The following is a 22,597-nucleotide window of genomic DNA, read 5'->3' as shown; positions in this document are numbered from 1 at the left end:
CTAGTTGCTCATCTTGCAGACATTTATTATTTCCTTAGAGTCAACAGTTTTCCACTAAAAAGTTTTTAAACCAGCATTAGATCCATCTTTCCATAAGGTGGGTAGTCTATCTGCATTTCTATCATTATTACTTGCCTTGACTTCATCTGTCATAGAAAATTTTCCAATATTTATGTAGTAATTATTAAGCTCTTCTGCACTTAAGGGAATGGGTAATTTTTCTGTGGTAGTTCTAGTTTCTGTCTTAATTACATTCCATGCTGCTTTGCATTTGTTGCTGGAAATAAGGATGTAATCATTATTGGGCTTTTTTTTAGATTCAACAATCTCCTTCCTGTATATCTTTTTTAGTTTATCATAAGTGTGTGTAGAGTCATTGTCTCTGTGTGATTTTTCATAATACACTCTTAGTAAGATCCCTAATTTATGGAGATAAGGTGTAAACCAGTTGCTGGAACTTCTGTTCTGCTTCTTGGTATGTAACCCATTTGATTTTGTTTTGAGTGGACAGCACTCATTAAAGATATTTACAACTCTATGCAGGAAGCAATCAAATGCTCCAGTAAATGAGTCAGTTTGAATCACAGTGGAATTCCAGTCTACACTCATAATTATATTTGTCATATTTATTATGTTTGTATGATTTAGCTGTCTCACTACCCTAGGTTCTTTTGTTTGCTCTTGACCTTTGCCAAGCCCAGTTAATTTTAGAAATATGCCATCATGGTCAGACAGTATGGGTTTCACAATATCCAAGACAACATTATTTCTGCAGACATTTGAGATAACATTATCTAGGCATGCATTTTGTCTTGTGGGTTTACTGTTGAGATAGAAAAAATTGTATGATCTCAATGCATCTAACAGTCTAGTTTGAGAGTTATGCACATTCACATATATATTAATACCCCCAAAGATAAGAATTTTATATGTCTCATATATGAGTGGAAACAATAACAATTTTTCTATATGTTCCATTGTAACTTTTGAGTCAGTACTGCAAGTGTAGTATATGGAAATCCCAATAACCAGGAGCAGCAGCTTCAAATTCTTCTTCTTGAGTTAAATGCTTAATATTTATTACAATGAATTTAAGTTTTACACAGTCTCTTACAGGTATACCTACATCTCATTTCCTCATAATGGATCTAAACTAAACAGATGCTATTTTGTAGCCATCAGGAATGTGCAACTGGCTTTCATTTTTTGTGAGCCAGTGCTCATTAAGACACAGAACTCTTCTAAAATTAGTTCTAACTCAGGCAATTTCTTTTGTGTTGATTGTATATTTATGTGAAAGAATGAAAGGTGTTTAGTATTCATCTCTGATAAACCCAAGTCAGGTCCTATACTATTTAGTAAGTGCTCAAGATGTTCACTTTCACAATTATCTTGGTCAAGTTTGGAATTTTTGCTTAACATCTCAAGATACAACCTGTATTTTGTAAATTAGATGGATTCCCATGTATAATTTGGATGACATCTTTTGGGTCCTTTACAAGTTTCCCTGATCTGGCCAGCTGAGTGCCTACAGAGTTTGCTTCTGATTTAGAGCTTAGCAAGTTTATAAGCTCATTTGTAAATTTCTGTTTACCCATTCTGTCCATATGCAAACTGTGAGTTGTGAAGAAGTATCTGTCACGATTGCTAATATATAGTACACTGACATTATTGTACTTCTTACAAATACTAAATAATCTGGAATTACCTTTTCTGATCTCCACACTTACGCATGACCAGTCAGGGAGATCGTATCTTTTTGGGAAGTTTGCAACTATTCCTTTGGAGTTTCTTAAGCGTTGCAGTTTTACATGTAGCTGGATTAGCTTGCTATGATTCTTTGCGGTAAATATCATTTGAACCAGAAACCACCTTTTACATTGGCACTACCCTTGAAGTATGTGCTGTTGTGTAGAATCTTTGAGACACCTTTCCCATGGCTGTCGCTGAATATTTGAACTTTCCTCTTGACACTGCATCTGGTGGAGGTGACATCGTGTAGAAATATTAAAGAACTTGCTTTCTTTCATGTTACCTTTGTTACTGAAAACGTTTGCCTTCCTTCCTTGGAATATTGCACAGCACATTTTCAGTAGGAGATGGGTTGAAATTGTGACCACTGTTTTGTAGTAAGGTGTCAAATTGGTTGTTATGAGCTGGTACTAAATAGGAAACACTATTTACAACATCTGTGCACATTATTTTACGTGGACCCTGCTGCATAGAGCATTCAGAATTGTTGTAAGTTACTAAGTTTTCTTCTTGCTCAGTTTGAGAAACACAACTAACAGTGCGATCCGAATTTGTTTCGTATTTCGCATACAGCATTTTTATTTCTTCCTGCAAAACTTTTAATTAGTTTTATGAGAAACTTGTTTCCATTTCTGATGCTGTCAGTTGTTGTCCCTGCATCACATGTGCACACTGAATGTTCCATAACAGCCACTGCATTTTGTTTACATTCTTCACGTGTGCACTCCATCACAAAGCTCGCGTCATTTGGCACAGAAGGGTCAACTTTTCCATAATGTAAATTAAATCCTTTCTCACACTGTACAGAAACTATACCACTTTTAACAGATTTTGAACACTTTTACCAAAAGTTACACTTTTCAACACTAATTTAACGAACTTCCAAAAGAAAGTAAATGCTAACATTTCGAAGTAGAATATGGGAATACATTACATTTCTATTATAGGGTTGTCTAGGGCCAAAAGTCTGAAAGAAATTCCTCCCCTGCACGTCCTGAGGCAACACCATCTGTTTGGTAATGGAAAAAAGTGCTGTCAAGGAAGACTAAGGTCTGGCTACAGTAAGTGGGTTCAAATGGATATAGGTTGCAGTAATAATGCACTAATCAAGAGGGTTGCAAAGTACAGACTAGTTCAAAAGCTGCATCAGACTGTTCTTTCAGAAAAAGACTACATATTGCTCTCCACACTTTTGATGTCAGGTTTTAAAGAAACATTACTAATTTACTTTTGGAGTAGTGACATGTATTTTGATGTACAATGGAGATTGGCTTTCTTTCCAATGCTGTAAGCATGAAATGTACAGTTTCTTTTATATTTAGCAACATTACTTATCATAAAATAAACATAGGAATTCTGTAATCTTCTTTATCCACTCTTGTTTATCTATTGTGTCACCCCCAAAAATTATACCAGAAAGCAGTGTGGAAAATTAAATACTTTCAGTAAATTGACTCTGGACAGTGTAAACAGAAGTAAAAACATTAGTTTTTTTATTGTGTGGAGTTCCCAGTACAGCATGAAACAAAGTTTTTCAAGCATTGTATATCATGAATAATTTCTAAGCAGTTTTGTAAGTGTTTTCAATGAAAAGTTTTTACCTAAAACTTAGTTTTTCAATAGTGTGATAAAGCATGTTCAGATCTTTATATTTCCTCACTTTTTTGCCATCTGCCTCCTTAAATTCATTTTATTTTCACTTTCACATAATTACCATTAACATACATGAGTATAATCTGCATTTCCATAAAATAGAAAGGTGGGGCCTCACTCTTAAAAAATATAGTACCAGGTCTAATTTTGTGCTTAGTTTTGCATATGTAATTAATTTCCTAATTTATTTTGACTGTTTCTAGTTAATATCATTTTTTATAGGGTGGAATCAGTAATTGTTTCCTGACTTAAATGCTGTTGTTGACTTAGAAACAAACAGAAATTCTGTACTAATAACAAACATTTGGAAGAAGAATGACTAGGATTCTTAAAGTATTTATTTTGCTCCATTGGAAAACATATTAGCAAAGCCAGCCCTTAATTAATTCCAAAATAATTACCGTGTTTCTTAAAAGTATTGTTTGTTTACCTATATCTGTTTATTTCATCATTTATACAAATAATTCAGCCTAACCTTTTATGATAGAAGGTATGTTAAAAAGGAGGAATTTTTTGATGTGTTCAGTTAATTAAATGAGTTGTGTTTTACTTATAACTTCTGTAACTTAAACATGAAACAATGGATAGTTTTCAGTGCCTATTATTGTGAGGATATATAAAGGCCTGATTTTTGGTCCCAAGACAATCAGTCCATGGCTGATTTTCAGATGAGAACTTTGTATCAGTTAGGGTAACAATTATGCATTAACTTAATGTAAAACAAATAGGTTGTGTGTTAAAACAATGACAGTGTCTGTTCAATTTATTTGAGAAATAGTTTCACACATACCTTATTATTCTGCAACAACTATGAACTGTGTGGTTAGGTATTTACTGCACATAGATGTTCAAACAGCAAACTATTGTAGCGGTATGCTGATGTTTGCCTGCAAGCTATTAATGAGGCTTATCATTTACCAATAGTGAATTGGTCAGATAACTGCATAATATGGGGGGATTGTGAACAGTGAAAGTAAAGAACTGTGAAATGCAACTTTACAACTGTCAGCTACATCATTTACAGTATTCAGTGTTGAACTTCCAACTCCCATTTTTCAGCCAGTGTAACAATGCAGTACATTGACACTGAGGACTATCAATGAAGTAAAAAGCAGGCAAATGTCACATAGTGACAAAAAAATTAAAATGGGTCTCTAAAGGTATTAAAAAAATTAGTGCCAAAAATGATGACTACATAAGGAAGTAAGATTTAATATAAATATTGAGTTTGTCAAGTACACTCCTGGAAATTGAAATAAGAACACCGTGAATTCATTGTCCCAGGAAGGGGAAACTTTATTGACACATTCCTGGGGTCAGATACATCACATGATCACACTGACAGAATCACAGGCACATAGACACAGGCAACAGTGCATGCCCAATGTCGGCACTAGTACAGTGTATATCCACCTTTCGCAGCAATGCAGGCTGCTATTCTCCCATGGAGACGATCGTAGAGATGCTGGATGTAGTCCTGTGGAATGGCTTGCCATGCCATTTCCACCTGGCGCCTCAGTTGGACCAGCGTTCGTGCTGGACGTGCAGACCGCGTGAGACGACGCTTCATCCAGTCCCAAACATGCTCAATGGGGGACAGATCCGGAGATCTTGCTGGCCAGGGTAGTTGACTTACACCTTCTAGAGCACGTTGGGTGGCACGGGATACATGCGGACGTGCGTTGTCCTGCTGGAAGAGCAAGTTCCCTTGCCGGTCTAGGAATGGTAGAACGATGGGTTCGATGACGGTTTGGATGTACCGTGCACTATTCAGTGTCCCCTCGACGATCACCAGAGGTGTACGGCCAGTGTAGGAGATCGCTCCCCACACCATGATGCCGGGTGTTGGCCCTGTGTGCCTCGGTCGTATGCAGTCCTGATTGTGGGGCTCACCTGCACGGCGCCAAACATGCAGACAACCATCATTGGCACCAAGGCAGAAGCAACTCTCATCGCTGAAGACGACACGTCTCCATTCGTCCCTCCATTCACGCCTGTCGCGACACCACTGGAGGCGGGCTGCACGGTGTTGGGGCGTGAGCGGAAGACGGCCTAACAGTGTGCGGGACCGTAGTCCAGCTTCATGAAGACGGTTGCGAATGGTCCTCACCGATACCCCAGGAGCAACAGTGTCCCTAATTTTCTGGGAAGTGGCGGTGCGGTCCCCTACGACACTGCGTAGGATCCTACGGTCTTGGCGTGCATCCGTGCGTCGCTGCGGTCCGGTCCCAGGTCGACGGGCACGTGCACCTTCCGCCGACCACTGGCGACAACATCGATGTACTGTGGAGACCTCACGCCCCACGTGTTGAGCAATTCGGTGGTACGTCCACCCGGCCTCCTGCATGCCCACTATACGCCCTCGCTCAAAGTCCGTCAACTCTGCACGTACGGTTCACGTCCACGCTGTCGCGGCATGCTACCAGTGTTAAAGACTGCGATGTAGTTCCGTATGCCATGGCAAACTGGCTGACACTGACGGCGGCGGTGCACAAATGCTGCGCAGCTAGCGCCATTCGCCGGCCAACACCGCGGTTCCTGGTGTGTCCGCTGTGCCGTGCGTGAGATCATTGCTTGTACAGCCCTCTCGCAGTGTCCGGCGCAAGTATGGTGGGTCTGACACACCGGTGTCAATGTGTTCTTTTTTCCATTTCTAGGAGTGTATGTTAGATGATGCAAAATTTTATTTAAGAAATTTGTCAAGGCAGTAAAGTAAGTGACTAACAAGTTAATTTTAAGACATCAAAATAAATCAAAGGCGCTGTGGTCAGTTGTGAAACCTGCATTGGTATTAAAGCCTCTAGTAATGAAAATTTAAAAATTAAGGTTGAATATGAGATTGCTCTAAATTCAAGTCAGATTTCAGAATGTTCCAGTGAGTTCACTAATGTGTTGGAACCAGATAGGAGCATTGGAGGTTATAAGAACAAAAGGTGTCCCTTCAGTTTAGATGAAACATCTGAATGCCTCCCAAATTTAAAACAGTTGCAGCAGCAGATGTAGAAAATATAATATTGAGACTGAAAAACAAACTCTCTGTTGATGATGTGTGATACCCACAAAAGTACATAACTTTGTGTGTATAATAACAGAATGTTAACTATTTATTACAATGAACTAGTCTTCTGAACTTGGATGTTTTCCAGGTGTATCAAAGTATACAGAACTAAAACCACTGTTCAAAACATGGTTAAGATAGCTTATTGGAATTATCATACCATCTCTCTTCTTCCAGTTCTGTCATAAATATTTGAAAAAATGCTGTCATCCAGATTGAAATTTTATTGAAAATTACATATTATATTGAAAAACCAGTTTGGCCTCCAGTGTGAGAACACAACTATTGATGCAATTAACAGGTTTATAGGGAAGATACGCTCATCATTAAACAATAAATTTGCAGGAATGAATCTTTTGTGACTTCAAAAAAGGCTTTGGCTCAGTAAATCACGCGTTGGTTACCTCTATACTCAACAGGTATGGGACAAGGGGTAGTCTTCTAAAGTGGTTTACTTCATATCCATACAAAAGGAGAAACAAACAGTGATCGTCTCTTCAAATTCAGCAAATTGTTCTTCCTAATGGAAGATAGTAACACAAGGTGCCCCTTGAGGCTCTATTCTAACACTTATTTTGCTTTTGTTCTACATTAATGATTTCCTTATCATTATAAATTCCCTTTAGATTTTAATTGCAGATGATACATATATTTTTAATAGTATGCTAAAATGGTGCAGTGGGGCATAGAACAAACTGATGATGCAGACAAAAAGTATGACAGTTTTCTCACTGATTATAAATATTGCTATGATGTAGCATTCCCATTAAAAAGAATTAAAGTAAGTGAGAAGACAAACACATGGGTAACAGAAGGGATTAAAAAATCAGCAACCACCCTTAGAAACTTAAGCAAACATGCTAAAGTAAATACAACAATAAAATCATACTATAGGAAATATAGAAGGGTCTATTGGGAAGTTATACAGGCAGCAAAAAGGGTAAGCAATGATTCACGCATTAATAATGAAAGCAATAAATCAAAATCGATTTGGATCGTTATAAACAATAGCATAGGAAAATGTAAAACCAAGACCCATAGTTTCAAAATTAAAAGTGAAAGTAAAGTGATGGAAGATGCTCAACAGGTAGCCAATATATTCAATGAACATTATATGAACCTAATTAAAAATCTGTGTAATTCAAACAACAAAAACATAAAAGTACCAATTTGTGAAAAGACAACATTTCTGTGCCCACTAACAGAATGTTGAAGTTTCAAATGCTATTAATAAACTAAAAAATAAAATGTCTCGTGGTATTGACAGAATTCCAGACAAGGTAATCAAACATCGTTCTACGAGTATAGATACTCACCTAACTGACATTATTAATACTTCTTTCAGGACAGGGATGTTCCATCAAAACTAAAACTCTCCATACTAAAGCCACTTCACAAAAAGGATAGTACAGCTGACATAAATAATTATAGGCCAGTGTCATTATTGTCAAGTTTCTCTAAACGTAATTGAAAGAGTAATGTATGAAAGGCTAGATGACTTCCTGAATAAAAATAAAATACTGACTAATGCTCAAATGGGTTTGGAAAGAACAGATCCTCAGAAACGGCAATCTTCCAATTCATGAAAATGGTTCTAAATTCCTTGGACAAGAACGAATTAAGCTGTGGAATGTTCTTAGATTTATCTAAAGCATTTGATTCAATCAGCCACAACTTATTGCTTATGAAAGTTCAAGTCTTATTTCTCTGACAGACAACAGAAAGTATAAATATGTCATGAAGGCAAAGAGTATCTTTCAGATTTCAAAAAAACTAGCTATGCAGTGCCCCAGGGTTCCATGTTAGGCCCTCTGTTGTTCATGGTGTACATAAAAGATTTGCCAAACCATCTGACAGTTGCAGAAACAGTGATGTTCGCTGATGACACTAGCATTTTTATAAAAGGATACACTGCGGATGATCTACAGCAGAGTGTCTCTAGGACAATAAATGGGACAGGAAAATGGTTTAGTGATAATGCTTTGATCATAAATAAGGCTAAAACGGTATTGATGAATTTCAGTAATATTAAAAGTAAAGCTAGAAGAAGAGTAAAAGCTGAGTTTGGGAACTGTGTTATTGCACAAGCTCCATACACAAAATTCCTCGGTATGTGGGTGGCTGAGCACTTGAGATGGGAAAAACATCTAGAAGTTTTGAGTAAAAAATTAAAAGTAAATGCTGCTATGTGCTAAGAATGCTTTGGGAATGCTGCAACAGTGAATCATTGCTGTGTGCCTATTATGCTTACATGAAAAGTTTGCTTAGATACACTCCTGGAAATTGAAATAAGAACACCGTGAATTCATTGTCCCAGGAAGGGGAAACTTTATTGACACATTCCTGGGGTCAGATACATCACATGATCAGACTGACAGAACCACAGGCACATAGACACAGGCAACAGAGCATGCCCAATGTCGGCACTAGTACAGTGTATACCCACCTTTCGCAGCAATGCAAACTGCTATTCTCCCATGGAGATGACCGTAGAGATGCTGGATGTAGTCCTGTGGAACGGCTTGCCATGCCATTTCCACTTGGCGCCTCAGTTGGACCAGCATTCGTGCTGGACGTGCAGACCACGTGAGACGACGCTTCATCCAGTCCCAAACATGCTCAATGGGGGACAGATCCGGAGATCTTGCTGGCCAGGGTAGTTGACTTACACCTTCTAGAGCACGTTGGGTGGCACGGGATACATGCGGACGTGCGTTGTCCTGCTGGAACAGGAAGTTCCCTTGCCGGTCTAGGAATGGTAGAACGATGGGTTCGATGACGGTTTGGATGTACCGTGCACTATTCAGTGTCCCCTCGACGATCACCAGAGGTGTACGGCCAGTGTAGGAGATCGTTCCCCACACCATGATGCCGGGTGTTGGCCCTCTGTGCCACGGTTGTATGCAGTCCTGATTGTGGCGCTCACCTGCAGGGCGCCAAACACACATACGACCATCATTGGCACCAAGGCAGAAGTGACTCTCATCGCTGAAGACGACACGTCTCCATTCGTCCCTCCATTCACGCCTGTCGCGACACCACTGGAGGTGGGCTGCACGATGTTGGGGCGTGAGCGGGAAGACGGCCTAACAGTGTGCGGGACCATAGCCCAGCTTCATGGAGACGGTTGCGAATGGTCCTCGCCGATACCCCAGGAGCAACAGTGTCCCTAATTTTCTGGGAAGTGGCGGTGCGGTCCGCTACGGCACTGCGTAGGATCCTACGGTCTTGGCGTGCATCGTGCGTCGCTGCGGTCCGGGCCCAGGTCGACGGGCACATGCACCTTCCGCCGACCACTGGCGACAACATCGATGTACTGTGGAGACCTCACGCCCCACGTGTTGAGCAATTCGGTGGTACGACCACCTGGCCTCCCGCGTGCCCACTATACGCCCTCGCTCAAAGTCCGTCAACTCTGCACGTACGGTTCACGTCCACGCTGTCGCGGCATGCTACCAGTGTTAAAGACTGCGATGTAGTTCCGTATGCCACGGCAAACTGGCTGACACTGACGGCGGCGGTGCACAAATGCTGCGCAGCTAGCGCCATTCGACGGCCAACACCGCGGTTCCTGGTGTGTCCGCTGTGCCGTGCGTGAGATCATTGCTTTTACAGCCCTCTCGCAGTGTATGGAGCAAGTATGGTGGGTCTGACACACCGGTGTCAATGTGTTCTTTTCCCATTTCCAGGAGTGTATGATGTGATCTTCTGGGGATATACAGGTATGGCAAAACAAGCTTTCAGACTTCAAAAAAAGGCTATTAGAATAATGGAAGGGGTTCTCTGCAGAGTGTTATGCAGGTAAATATTTAAAGAATTAAAATAATGACTCTTCCCAGCTTATACATCTATGAATGTGTATGCTTTCTGAAAACTCACCAGGAATTCTCAACATTAAATAATGAAACAAGGAACAGGGATTATTTTCACTGAGACACCTACAAAGGGGCATTCTACCAAAAACGTGTAAACTACATGACCAAAATACTTTTTAGTGCATTGCCTTCTACAGTAAAGAAAATTAAATAATTTCATAAATTCAAGGTAGATCTTAAACAATTTTTACTAACACATAGTATTTGCAGCATTGAAGAATATCTGAATATGGAAAAGTAATATTTTTTATATATACTTGTGGCGCTGATGCGGTCGACACCAGCACTGATTTGCATTCGTCTTTGGACTCTGAGCATCGTCTTTGGACTCTGAGCATTGTCTTTGGGCTGTTCTGCCATGTTCAGTTCTTTGTGAGCCTCGCATGTGTTTAGGTGAATAAATGAACTACTGCTAAATGGGTGGTGTTTGTTGTAACCAACCCGAACTTCCCCCTCACTGGTGATCCTGAGTTGTAACGTCTTCTGTTTTCTCCATTTTACTGTGTCCGTGACCACCGCATGAGTTATTTTCAGGTGTATTACATCGACACATCATTCTAACAAACAATGACTTCAGCCCAGCACCTAATGCCGCATTTTGCGATCAACATGCCATCATGTTACGGGCAATGTACACCTGCCAGGACTGCAACACGATGCCTCTCACTTGATGGTTCCACTGATTTTGCCGGACATTTTCGAGCCTGAAACAGTAAGTGAGGTTAGGAGTGCGCATGACTCCGACTATCAAACACCTTTGTTCCTGCCACATGTGCCCTCCATCATCGACTGTGCAGTTACTTCTTACGGATTTCGGTGCAGTGCGGGACCAATGCCGATTTCTGCAAATACTTTATTGGACAACCTACTATTGTTTTGTGCTTTGTGCCACAACATCCGCATACTGTTTTGAGTGGAGTGACTATGAACAGTGAACATTCACACATTCCGTCCCACATTCAACATTATTTCCCACACTGTGCTTCTGGACAGCCTGCACCTCTGCAGCCTCCCTGCAACACAGGTGGCCCCGACTCTGATCATGCATTGAGCTTTCCCCAGACTAACATGCATTCTCTAACATTGAACTTTTTCTCACCTGTTTGCCCCTGCACTGGCTCCAGTCGAGATTCCGCTACCATTCTCGGCACATCTCGGTGCCTCATCCACGTCGGTCTTCTGCAACGTGTCAATCTGAACACACACACAATGAGCTTCCACAACCACATTTGACACATTACGGTGTCTCACCTGCATCGGCCTTCATTGCAGCGACAGATCGCGCTCATCACAATGTGTCACCTTCACATTGCCACCCGAACAACCGTCGTTGCCACGTACCCTGGAAGCTCACTCTCCTGGAACACTACAGCAACAACAGCTTGATTCAGGCAGTGCCCCGATGAACTCAACTCAACCTGTTCTTCCGAACATTCTACAATGCTTACCGATGCTGCCGCCGTTCAATCCCGACAGAGCAACAACCTGGTTCAAAATTGTGGATGAGGAGTTCGACTATTACAAACTCGACCAGTCAACCAGGTTTCTGTGCCTCATCACCCACCTGCACGACTAGCAGGACTCGATTACTGACCTGGTCAATGCTCTGGACTCATCTATTCAGTACAGTTCAGTACAGTTCTATGTCAGCTTGCACACTCAACTGAGGCAACAATATGGCAAGTGCTTCACGTCGAGCAACTAGGCAATGGCAAACCTTCCCAGCTCTGGAGACAGCTACGTGCCCTGGTCCATGCCAATCTATTCTCTGCCACAGCTCTCCTCGCAATCTGGTCAGATAAACTATCTCCTCACATCCACTTTGTTCTGGCTCAAAGGTCGCCTGAAGCTGTCGAGCAAAGAATGACAATTGCTGACAAGCTACACTATGCATCACTGCTCTATTTCGCCAGCCACTGCCTACCTAACAAGTCTCAGGTTCAGGCACAGTTCTTTGTGAGCCTTGCATGTGTTTAGGTGAATAAATGAACTACTGCTAAATGGGTGTTGTTTGGTGCAACCAACCCAAACTTCCACTTCATACTGATATAAAATATTTGTATTTGTTATCCAAGTTTTTGAAACAAATTAAAGATAAGAAACTGTATTGTAACTGACTACATCCATAAAATGTATCTTGTTAACGGATGAATAAAGAGATTGAATGATTGATTGATTGTTTTTAACCTGTTAAGTGGGTAGTTAGTGCAAGTGTGCCACTTCCACTGCAGGTAATATATGCCAGTGCGCCCATTTGCTGTGGTGCTGCGCACTGTTTTCACGTTTTCCTTCACGTTTTCATTGTTGAATTTAAATTGATATTGGGTGTAAATGAATAAAATATTTTGGAGAAGTTAACAAAACTGTATTTTCACAATATTGCATATCGTTTTCAGTGTGAAACATTGTAAAACAAGGTGCAGCGCACAAGGTAACTTCACATTCTGTGCACCAGTATGAAGTCTCTTTGCGAAGGCCTTTTCTCGTACACACCACACGCCTCCTTGTTGGTCTTTTCTTTGTTGTGGGTGGCAGAAGGTGTGGAAAATGCCTGGCTGTAAGGCATGTTGCTTTGGTGTTCGAGGTGTGTGTCCTACTGATGTCCCTTGATGTGGTGAAGATATGGTCAACTGTTCACCAAGACTAATCAGGAAGCTCATTGTACTTTGTTTGCCACCATGCTTCTTGTACAGAATGTATGCATTCTAGCATGCAATGTCCAACAAGTGGCGGAAAAGCTTCTGATAGAATTTTTTCAGCCTGCTTCTGGCCATCTGGTAGTTTTGTCACTGAGAATTGCACCTATCTACACCCCCCGTATTCTTTTTGTAGTCAATGACAACTTGTGGCTTTTGAAAAATTCCCTTCTTTGAGTTTACATTTACAAATGTATCATCATGGAAGGTGCTGACCATAACAACGTCTCTTTTGTCTTTCCATTTCTTTACCATCTGCTTGCCTTTGTACCCTGTTATGTACTCCCCTTTCTTCAGTTTTTCCTTTTTTACAAAGTCAGGGAACCCCTTCCTGTCCTGCCACATTGTGCCGACAACATCGGTGTTATTGCTGGTTAGTTTGTCCACCAAATCTGTACTAGTGTACCAGTTGTCAAGATAAATACAGTGGCCTTTCCTGAGTAGGTCGTGTGCAAGGTCCAAAACAATTGGAGAGCTTATTTTTGGATAGTGGCTACCATAATTAGTGTCCTTTCCAGTGTAAACAATAAAGTCCCATACAAACCCGGAATTGCTTTCACAGAGTTCGTACAATTTGATGCCAAATCTGTTACGCTTTGATGGAATATATTGCTTCCATCCAAGCCATCCTTTCCAGAGCAACAACGATTCGTCAATGGTGATGTTCCTTTCTGGCATGTACACTGATCTGAATTTATGCCGCAGATGCTCCATAATGGGATGAATTTTGAATAGTTTTTTGCTGATAGTGCCTAGTGGATCATATGAGGTATTGTCAACAAAGTGGAGGAATTTCAATATAATATGAAACCACTTTTCACTCATCACTTTCCTGCAGAAAGATGTGTCAGCTGATTCCCTCTTTGAAAAGTACATTTTTTGGTCTGGTTTGTGAAGAATTCCTTGAAGTACAAGCACTCCAATAAGTGTTTTTACCTCTCTGTGTGTAGTATTCAGCCAGCTGTGAACCCTGGAGTGTGCTGCTAAATTGGGATGAGAAGCTATGAACTGTTCTGCATGAAAGTTCGTCTGTTCAGCTATCATTGTGCACAAAACATCATCCACAAAACACATAAAACAACTCATCACATCATTTTGTTTTAGAGACACAACTGTACCACTATTACCACCGAACAAATATTGAATACGAACTAAAATAGCACACACAAATTCACTAGGTAACATCTACTGCAGAAGTGTCTTGTCGTCAGATGTTTCTGAATCGAAGTCACTTTCACTAGCCTCAACATCTGTATCTTGAAAACTTTCAGATCTGTCACTGAAATTATCATCACTTTCTAAAAGCAGCTTCTCAAGCTCCAAATCTCATAAATGGCTTCTTTTCGCCATTGCAAATGATCACTCCCCAGTGCTGCAGTAAACACAGACAAAAAAGGCGTGCTTTTGCGGCTGCTTCACAGGATGCATTTTTTCGACGTGCGCTTGTGTGGACAATGTTATAACTAGCCTAGAACACAGTGTTGCATAACAAGAGCTGCCATCTAGTGGACAAAGCTCAACTAAACCCACAGTGTCAATGGCAGGCTGATAACTCGTCATTCCCTCTAGCTACTAGCCACAGAATGCAGTGGATGGATATAAATGTCGAACCCATTCTGCAGTAGCAGAGAATGTACGGATATATCTTGTGTCTGTGTATGTGCGGATGGATATGTGTGTGTGTGTATGTGCGAGTGTACACCTGTCCTTTTTTTCCCCTAAGGGAAGTCTTTCCGCTCCCGGGATTGGAATGACTCCTTACCCTCTCCCTTAAAACCCACATCCTTTCATTTTTCCCTCTCCTTCCTTCCTTCCTGACGAAGCAACTGCCAGTTGCGAAAGCTCGTAATTCTGTGTGTGTGTTTGTGTGTTTTGTTCATGTGCCTGTCTGCCGGCGCTTTCCCGCTTGGTAAGTCTTGGAATCTTTGTTTTTAATATATATATATATATATATATATATATATATATGTGTGTGTGTGTGTGAGTGTGTGTGCAATTTACAGTTATTCAAGGACAACTATTTTGATCATTCATATCATAAGACAAATAAAGATAATTTTACATTCCCTACTCATTGTTTAAATTTATATACTCTGACTCCACAGTGTACAAGAAAGAAAATTTGCAAAACAGTGAAAAACAAGAAAATTCTGAGTATAAAGCTAGATTCACTCAAAGAAAACTGCATGATACTGTACTGTAGTAATGCTATTACTTAGTCAAAGATTTCATGAAGGATGCATTGAATATTTGAGCAGGATGTAGTTGTGGAAATGTATCTATCTTTTCATAAATATATTACATTAATGTTAAACTACCGCTCTGTCCTATGAAATGTAGTTTTATATCACTGAAGATGTATTACCCTTTAGGACACATCTCCTATACTCTAACTAAATTATTAGCATCTGTATGTAATGAGACAAATAAATCAAAATTCACAAAAACAAAGCAAGGTGCGGAAACTCTAATTGTTGTATACTATTTCAAACATAATAGCATTTCTCTATTTTATTTTTCCAAAGTTTATCACTGACAGCATAATTTTTATCTGTCTGGTGATAACTGTATAAGTATTTCATCCAGATACATTTTCTTTAAGGAAATATATGAATTTTGAGATTCAGGAAGACCATATGAAAAAATCTGAATCTACCAATAATTATTTACTTCAGAACTTACAAACTTGTTTGGAAGTCCTCATTTATCTTATGGTTTATCTTCTCTGAAACCTGTTTAGTTCAAGAAACATCTTCATTCAAAATCATTGTTGTCAACGAATTCCAGAATTTCAAAATATTAAAGTTTAATCTTTACAAAAATCCAGTTCACCACCATGCAGAACAAAATTTTCTACTTCCAAAGATGTACTGGTACACTTTTACTTTCATTAAGTATATTTAGTAATATGTTTCAAATGTAAAATTTGAGTTTCTATAAATTTCATGGTGGGCTTTATTTCAACTTCAAGTTCCTGTATTTTGTAGTTCATTGATTGCATGTTTTGATGAAACACTGTGAAGTTTATGAAATATTCAGTGTTACTTAACAGACTGATTTCTGTTTCTTTATGACATCTACTAAGTGTTCCTTTTTGTGTGTCACAGATTGATCTGTGGGAGCATGCTGCAAAAGATTTTAAACTGATTAAGTCATTAATAATCATCTGTGTTTATAGGAGTACTGATGGGAAATTATGATATCTGTCATTGACTAAAAGCAGCTTTAAGTACATAATATTGATTTTCAAGAAATCTCAAAAGACCAGCAAAGCTGGAAACATGTAACATAAAAGCCACCATAGATTCTCCTACAAGAGTTACACTTACAACAAGATCAAAAATTGATCAGATATTAATAAACACAGCTGTAAATAACAATTTCTGTGCCAGAAATCTTAATACTGGCTTCAGTGATCACTATGCACAGTTTATTGTTTTACACACCCCAAGCAAAACAAATGAGAAAGAGGAACTTGTAAAAGAAACAAGAGAATTCACTAACAAACAAATAAATGCTTTTATACAGAGACTATGTGAAGAAACCTGGTATGAAGTGTATACTTGTGAAAATACCAAAAATGTTTGAAAAATTCATGGAAACCTTCATGTCATACTTTGAAGCTGCATTTCCACTTAAAAAAAAAAAGTCAACTTTACTTCAGAAAGAACATATTGATTACAATAAGTATTAGAATCTCTTGTGCAGAGAAAAGATGATTACACAATATAGCAAAGACACAGAATATGCCTCATGAATTTCATTTGTACCTGAAGAATTACAAGAGAATCCTCAAAAAATGTAATTAGGAAAATTAAAACAATAGCAAATGACAAATACACTGAAAATTTAAAAAACAAATCTAAAGCTATATGGGAAGTTATAAAAAAATCAAACAACAAGTGAAACCAAAAAAAAAAAAAATACAAAAATATAAACTTACTTTATGAAGAACAAATGATTTCTTGCCCAAAAAAATTGTAGAGACCTTCAACACACATTTTGCAAACATAAGTGAACAGTTGGTGAGTGGACTAGAAGAACACAACAAAATATCACCTACATCTTCCAATAGCATGAGAAATGTGTCTACACATTGTTCCTTTCACCCACAAATAATGAAGAAATTTTATCAGTTATAAAAACCTTGAAAGCAGGGTATTCATGTGGAATTGATGGAATACCAGATGTGATTATTAAAAAATACTTTCTTGCCTTAGCTGAACTGACACACTTGTGCAACATCTCACTGGCATCAGAAACCTTCCCGTCATGTTTAAAAACAGCAAAACTGAAACCACTGCTCAAAATTGGAAATCCAGAAGATGTTTCAAACCATAGACCAATAGCCCTACTGCCTGTATTTTCACAAATTTTAGAAATTTTTTTATAAGAGATTGTCTGATTTCCTAAATGAACATAAAATTCTCTCTTCTTCACAGCATGGTTTGAGGAAAGGCTATTCAACTGAATGTGCAATATTTGAATATCTTAATGAAATCTGTGCTAAAGTGGATGTGAGTGAGTTTGTGATGACCATATAGCTTGATTTATCCAAAGCTTTCTACATCATTGACCATAATGCCCTACTGCAGAAGATTGACTAATCAGGATCAATCAATCCAATGAGTGGCTCAGGACATACCTATGTGGTAGCAAACAGGTGGTTGACGTGCAATATACTGACCATAACAAAATCAGCTACTACTATTCAGGATGTGAAAACGTGAAATATGGCATCCTTCAAGAATCAGTTTTAGGACCCATTCTGTTTCTCCTCTATATCAATGAACTTATGTACAACAAGTATTGCCAAACTACCCTCCAATTTGCAGACAATACAAGCTACCTTATTAGTGGGAAACAGAAGAAAAACTAAAAGACTCTGCTATCGAAACAATGAACAGTACAGAACAGTGTTTCAGCTATAACAAGCTAATTATAAACATCCAAACATGCAAATAGAACTAAGGGACAGAGTTCTTGAAAGTGTTGACAGCACAAAATTTCTGGGACCTTGGCTCTAGAACAACAAATAATGGGAGGTACACATTGAATACTTGCAAAGAAAACTAAGCAAAACCTGCTACATGATAAGGAACTTAAAAACTTGTTGCACCAAAGCCAGCCTGTTAAATGTATACTACACCTATGTGCATTCTGTAATTAATTATGGCATAATCTTCTGGGGCAATGCAACAACAAATACTAAACTTCTCAGGATGCAAAAGATAATATTAAGAATTATTAAATGGGTAAACAATAGGAAATCATGCAGACCCATATTCAAAAAACTGTCAGTTCTTCCCCTTCCTTGCATTTTTATCTACAAAACATCAGTTTTCATCAAACAATATACTGATAGACACCCAGATATCTTATTAAAGAATAAAGATATACACGTATACAATACAAGACAAAAATGTGATCTTCATACAAAACAGGTGAGAACATCATTGTGCCAAAAAGGCACTCTACATACTGGGATAAAAATTTGCAATAATCTGCCTACCCATATTAAATCAGTAAGTAAACTCAGTTGTTTTAAGGCCGAACTAAGGGCACATTTAACTGATCGTTGCTTTTACAATCTGACAGAGTACCTAGAAACCAAACAACATAAATAAAGATGCATTATGAATATTTTCCTTTAATGTTTGTTGTATACATGACTCTTACAAAATTACTTGAATATCTAGTCCATAGGAATGCAATACAAACTGTATTTTATCTTGTACAGACCTCACCATGTCAAATATCCTTGTATATATATTCTATAGATGTAGAATTAGAAGGACTAAATAAATAGATGTTTAGGCATGGGAATGTGTTGTCTGGATAGACTACTCCTACCAGTGACAACTCAGCATGTGTGCTCTCAGATTCTCCCCCTATATGTAACAAATCAGATAGATCAGTCTTATCTCTTCAGTCCGGTTAAGGGTAAGCCACACATTGTGAAACTCCCCATGTCAGTATCCCCAACTGATACCAAAACAATTGAGCTGCCATCAGTACTATTTCCATCACAACATTTATCAACCTCACAACCTTGATAACAGAACACCTTGATAGAGTGCTCTTTGGTGCCATGAGACCGGGGCATCACCTGCTTTCTAAGCCAACTCCTAGTTCTTTCTGTTTCTTTATTTATTTTTTTTGTTTTTCATCACAGCACTTGTTATTATAAAATGTTATCTTGTTACAAAACATGTCAATAGTTAAATCATTTAGTGAAATAAAATAATCCTTGAATAGAAGTAAATAGTCGTTCACACACCCAGGCTAACTAAAGAAAAAGAGTATCAAGTTAGAGCCATTCAGTGTTAGTAGGTGACACTGTTTTTGACATGGAAGTTAGTGAAGCTGATCCTTTTTTTATAATTATTCATTATAATAATTACATTATAGGTAAATATACAGATACTGACTTATTTTTAGATAGCATTGCAGGTAAGTATTGGAGGGGAGGAAAAACTTTAATTGGTGAATTTATTCTTCCTATGTAAAATTTGTAGATAGATAAAATAAAAATAATAACAGATTTCTTACTTCTCATATTTGGCCTTCGTCCTTGCCATTTTGTCTTCTTGGGCCTGATATTTGTTATACTTTTCTATTAATTTGGCCTCAAAATTCAGTTCAAAATTCTGTACTTCTATTTCATAGTATGACTTCTTCTTCGCAATATCGTCCTTGAAGCTCATCAGCTCCTGAGCATGATCTGTTGCCACTCTCTGTTATCAAATTAGACATACAAAATAGAATTAATCAGGTGTTTAAGTAAGCTGCTTCCACAACAGGAAATGACAGTATTAAAGAAGGAAATATAGGTTTAGACAGATTATCTCATTAATCAGACCTCTGACTGTTCTCTCATGTTTTCCATGCACTCTTGGTAACTACTGACTATCTCCTTCAATTCTTCAGTAAACTTTGCTTCATTCTGTTGTGTTTGATAGTCATATTCTTTTTCAAGTACCCCAATTCTCTGATTTAATTCTGCAATAGAGTTTGTCAGTTCTTCCAGATGTCCTTTATTCACAAGTATGTAATCAAAATATAAAGTACTTAGCATTGCAGCTGATTTCTTTCTACGGGATGGAGAAATTGACCACAAGCAGAGCATTCCATCTGTAGAGCAGGTGATCAGTAACTCATTATTCTCAGTAATGCACATCTGCAGAATACAAAAAGAAAGTCAATAATAATAGTCTTCAACCACACAGCAGTCATTGATTGCTAGAAAATAGGTAAACTGAGACAGGTGACCTGATAATAAAAATTCATTAATTTCATCACTTAGTATTTAATATTGCTTTCTATAAGTAGTCCAGTCACATAATTATCATAACCATGTTCATCTATTTGGTGATGTATATTTCTATCACTATGTTAAGAATTAAAATTCATATTGCAGTGAGTAGAAGGCAGTATATTTATATTAAACAAGCCTCCTTTTCTATGGCACATGAATGAGTATCATTATGTTTTTGTGCATGGAAAATACAAGCATCAACGTTCCTGCATTTTAGGCAGTAAACATAGCAGAGATAATCAATATGAGGTTAGGATTAACAAGATTAGTTAATGCAGACAAACAATACGCTCACAAAGAAAGGAAGCTGCTGACTCTATATCACTTTATACTATAATTAATGCATTTTCATGATGTTTTAATTGGGGAACAGATGAATGTATCACTTTCATAAAATACATGTATAAACTGAGAAGCATTAATCAGCCTAATAAAGCATGTATTTATGGTACAATATGAATATATTCAACGGAAATATCTACATTATGACGAAAATAAAATAATGAAAATAACAGTTTACATTTGTAATGGCAAAAATATTACAGTAGAATATGAAATCTGTACCAAGCACTTTTACATTGAATTTGCTGACCAGGCATGCTGAAGTACAATTAGTGGATGGATACAGAATGACATTTTCACTGTGCAGCGGAGTGTGCGCTGATATGAAACTTCCTGGCAGATTAAAACTGTGTGCCCGACCGAGACTCGAACTCGGGACCTTTGCCTTTCGCGGGCAAGTGCTCTACCAACTGAGCTACCGAAGCACGACTCACACCCGGTACTCACAGCTTTACTTCTGCCAGTATCCGTCTCCTACCTTCCAAACTTTACAGAAGCTCTTCTGCGAACCTTGCAGAACTAGCACTCCTGAAAGAAAGGATACTGTGGAGACATGGCTTAGCCACAGCCTGGGGGATGTTTCCAGAATGACATTTTCACTCTGCAGCGGAGTGTGCGCTGATATGAAACTTCCTGGCAGATTAAAACTGTGTGCCCGACCGAGACTCGAACTCGGGACCTTTGCCTTTCGCGGGCAAGTGCTCTACCAACTGAGCTACCGAAGCACGACTCACGCCCGGTACTCACAGCTTTACTTCTGCCAGTATCCGTCTCCTACCTTCCAAACTTTACAGAAGCTCTTCTGCGAACCTTGCAGAACTAGCACTCCTGAAAGAAAGGATACTGTGGAGACATGGCTTAGCCACAGCCTGGCGGATGTTTCCAGAATGACATTTTCACTCTGCAGCGGAGTGTGCGCTGATATGAAACTTCCTGGAAGATTAAAACAGTGTGCCCGACCGAGACTCGAACTCGGGACCTTTGCCTTTCGCGGGCAAGTGCTCTACCAACTGAGCTACCGAAGCATGACTCACGCCCGGTACTCACAGCTTTACTTCTGCCAGTATCCGTCTCCTACCTTCCAAACTTTACAGAAGCTCTTCTGCGAACCTTGCAGAACTAGCACTCCTGAAAGGAAGGATACTGTGGAGACATGGCTTAGCCACAGCCTGGGGGATGTTTCCAGAATGACATTTTCACTCTGCAGCGGAGTGTGCGCTGATATGAAACTTCCTGGCAGATTAAAACTGTGTTCCCGACCGAGACTCGAACTCGGGACCTTTGCCTTTCGCGGGCAAGTGCTCTACCAACTGAGCTACCGAAGAACGACTCATGCCCGGTACTCACAGCTTTACTTCTGCCAGTATCTGTCTCCTACCTTCCAAACTTTACAGAAGCTCTTTCATATCTTCATGTCATTCTGGAAACATCCCCCAGGCTGTGGCTAAGCCATGTCTCCACAGTATCCTTTCTTTCAGGAGTGCTAGTTCTGCAAGGTTCGCAGAAGAGCTTCTGTAAAGTTTGGAAGGTAGGAGACGGATACTAGCAGAAGTAAAGCTGTGAGTACCGGGCGTGAGTCGTGCTTCGGTAGCTCAGTTGGTAGAGCACTTGCCCGCAAAAGGCAAAGGTCCCGAGTTCGAGTCTCGGTCGGGCACACAGTTTTAATCTGCCAGGAAGTTTCATATCAGCGCACACTCCGCTGCAGAGTGAAAATGTCATTCTGGAAACATCCCCCAGGCTGTGGCTAAGCCATGTCTCCACAGTATCCTTTCTTTCAGGAGTGCTAGTTCTGCAAGGTCCGCAGAAGAGCTTCTGTAAAGTTTGGAAGGTAGGAGACAGATACTGGCAGAAGTAAAGCTGTGAGTACCGGGCGTGAGTCGTGCTTCGGTAGCTCAGTTGGTAG

At 39.3% G+C, this 22,597-nt stretch overlaps 1 protein-coding gene and 1 non-coding gene across 2 annotated transcripts in view; one reads left to right on the top strand and one right to left on the bottom strand.

Moving 5' to 3' along the window:
* Nucleotides 1-20,149, bottom strand: part of LOC126336246 (cilia- and flagella-associated protein 57-like) — a 171,074-nt gene extending 150,925 nt beyond the window's left edge. The window contains exons 1-2 of the mRNA XM_049999739.1: nucleotides 19,897-20,149; nucleotides 19,587-19,771 (exon numbers count right to left, since the gene is read on the bottom strand). Of these exons, the coding sequence (XP_049855696.1) occupies nucleotides 19,587-19,771; nucleotides 19,897-20,112 (401 nt within the window). The 5' untranslated portion in view covers nucleotides 20,113-20,149. The remainder of the gene's footprint in view (nucleotides 1-19,586; nucleotides 19,772-19,896) is intronic.
* Nucleotides 20,150-22,274: 2,125 nt separating this feature from the next.
* Trnal-caa (transfer RNA leucine (anticodon CAA)) lies at nucleotides 22,275-22,349 on the top strand. The gene has a single exon. It is a non-coding gene; the product is annotated as a tRNA-Leu (tRNA).
* The last annotated feature ends 248 nt before the right edge of the window (nucleotides 22,350-22,597 follow it).

This window comes from Schistocerca gregaria, chromosome 2 (genome assembly GCF_023897955.1).
Source record: "Schistocerca gregaria isolate iqSchGreg1 chromosome 2, iqSchGreg1.2, whole genome shotgun sequence".
NCBI lineage: Eukaryota > Metazoa > Arthropoda > Insecta > Orthoptera > Acrididae > Schistocerca > Schistocerca gregaria.
Note: the sequence above shows the minus strand (reverse complement) of the source record. Positions and strands in the feature narration are given on the sequence as shown.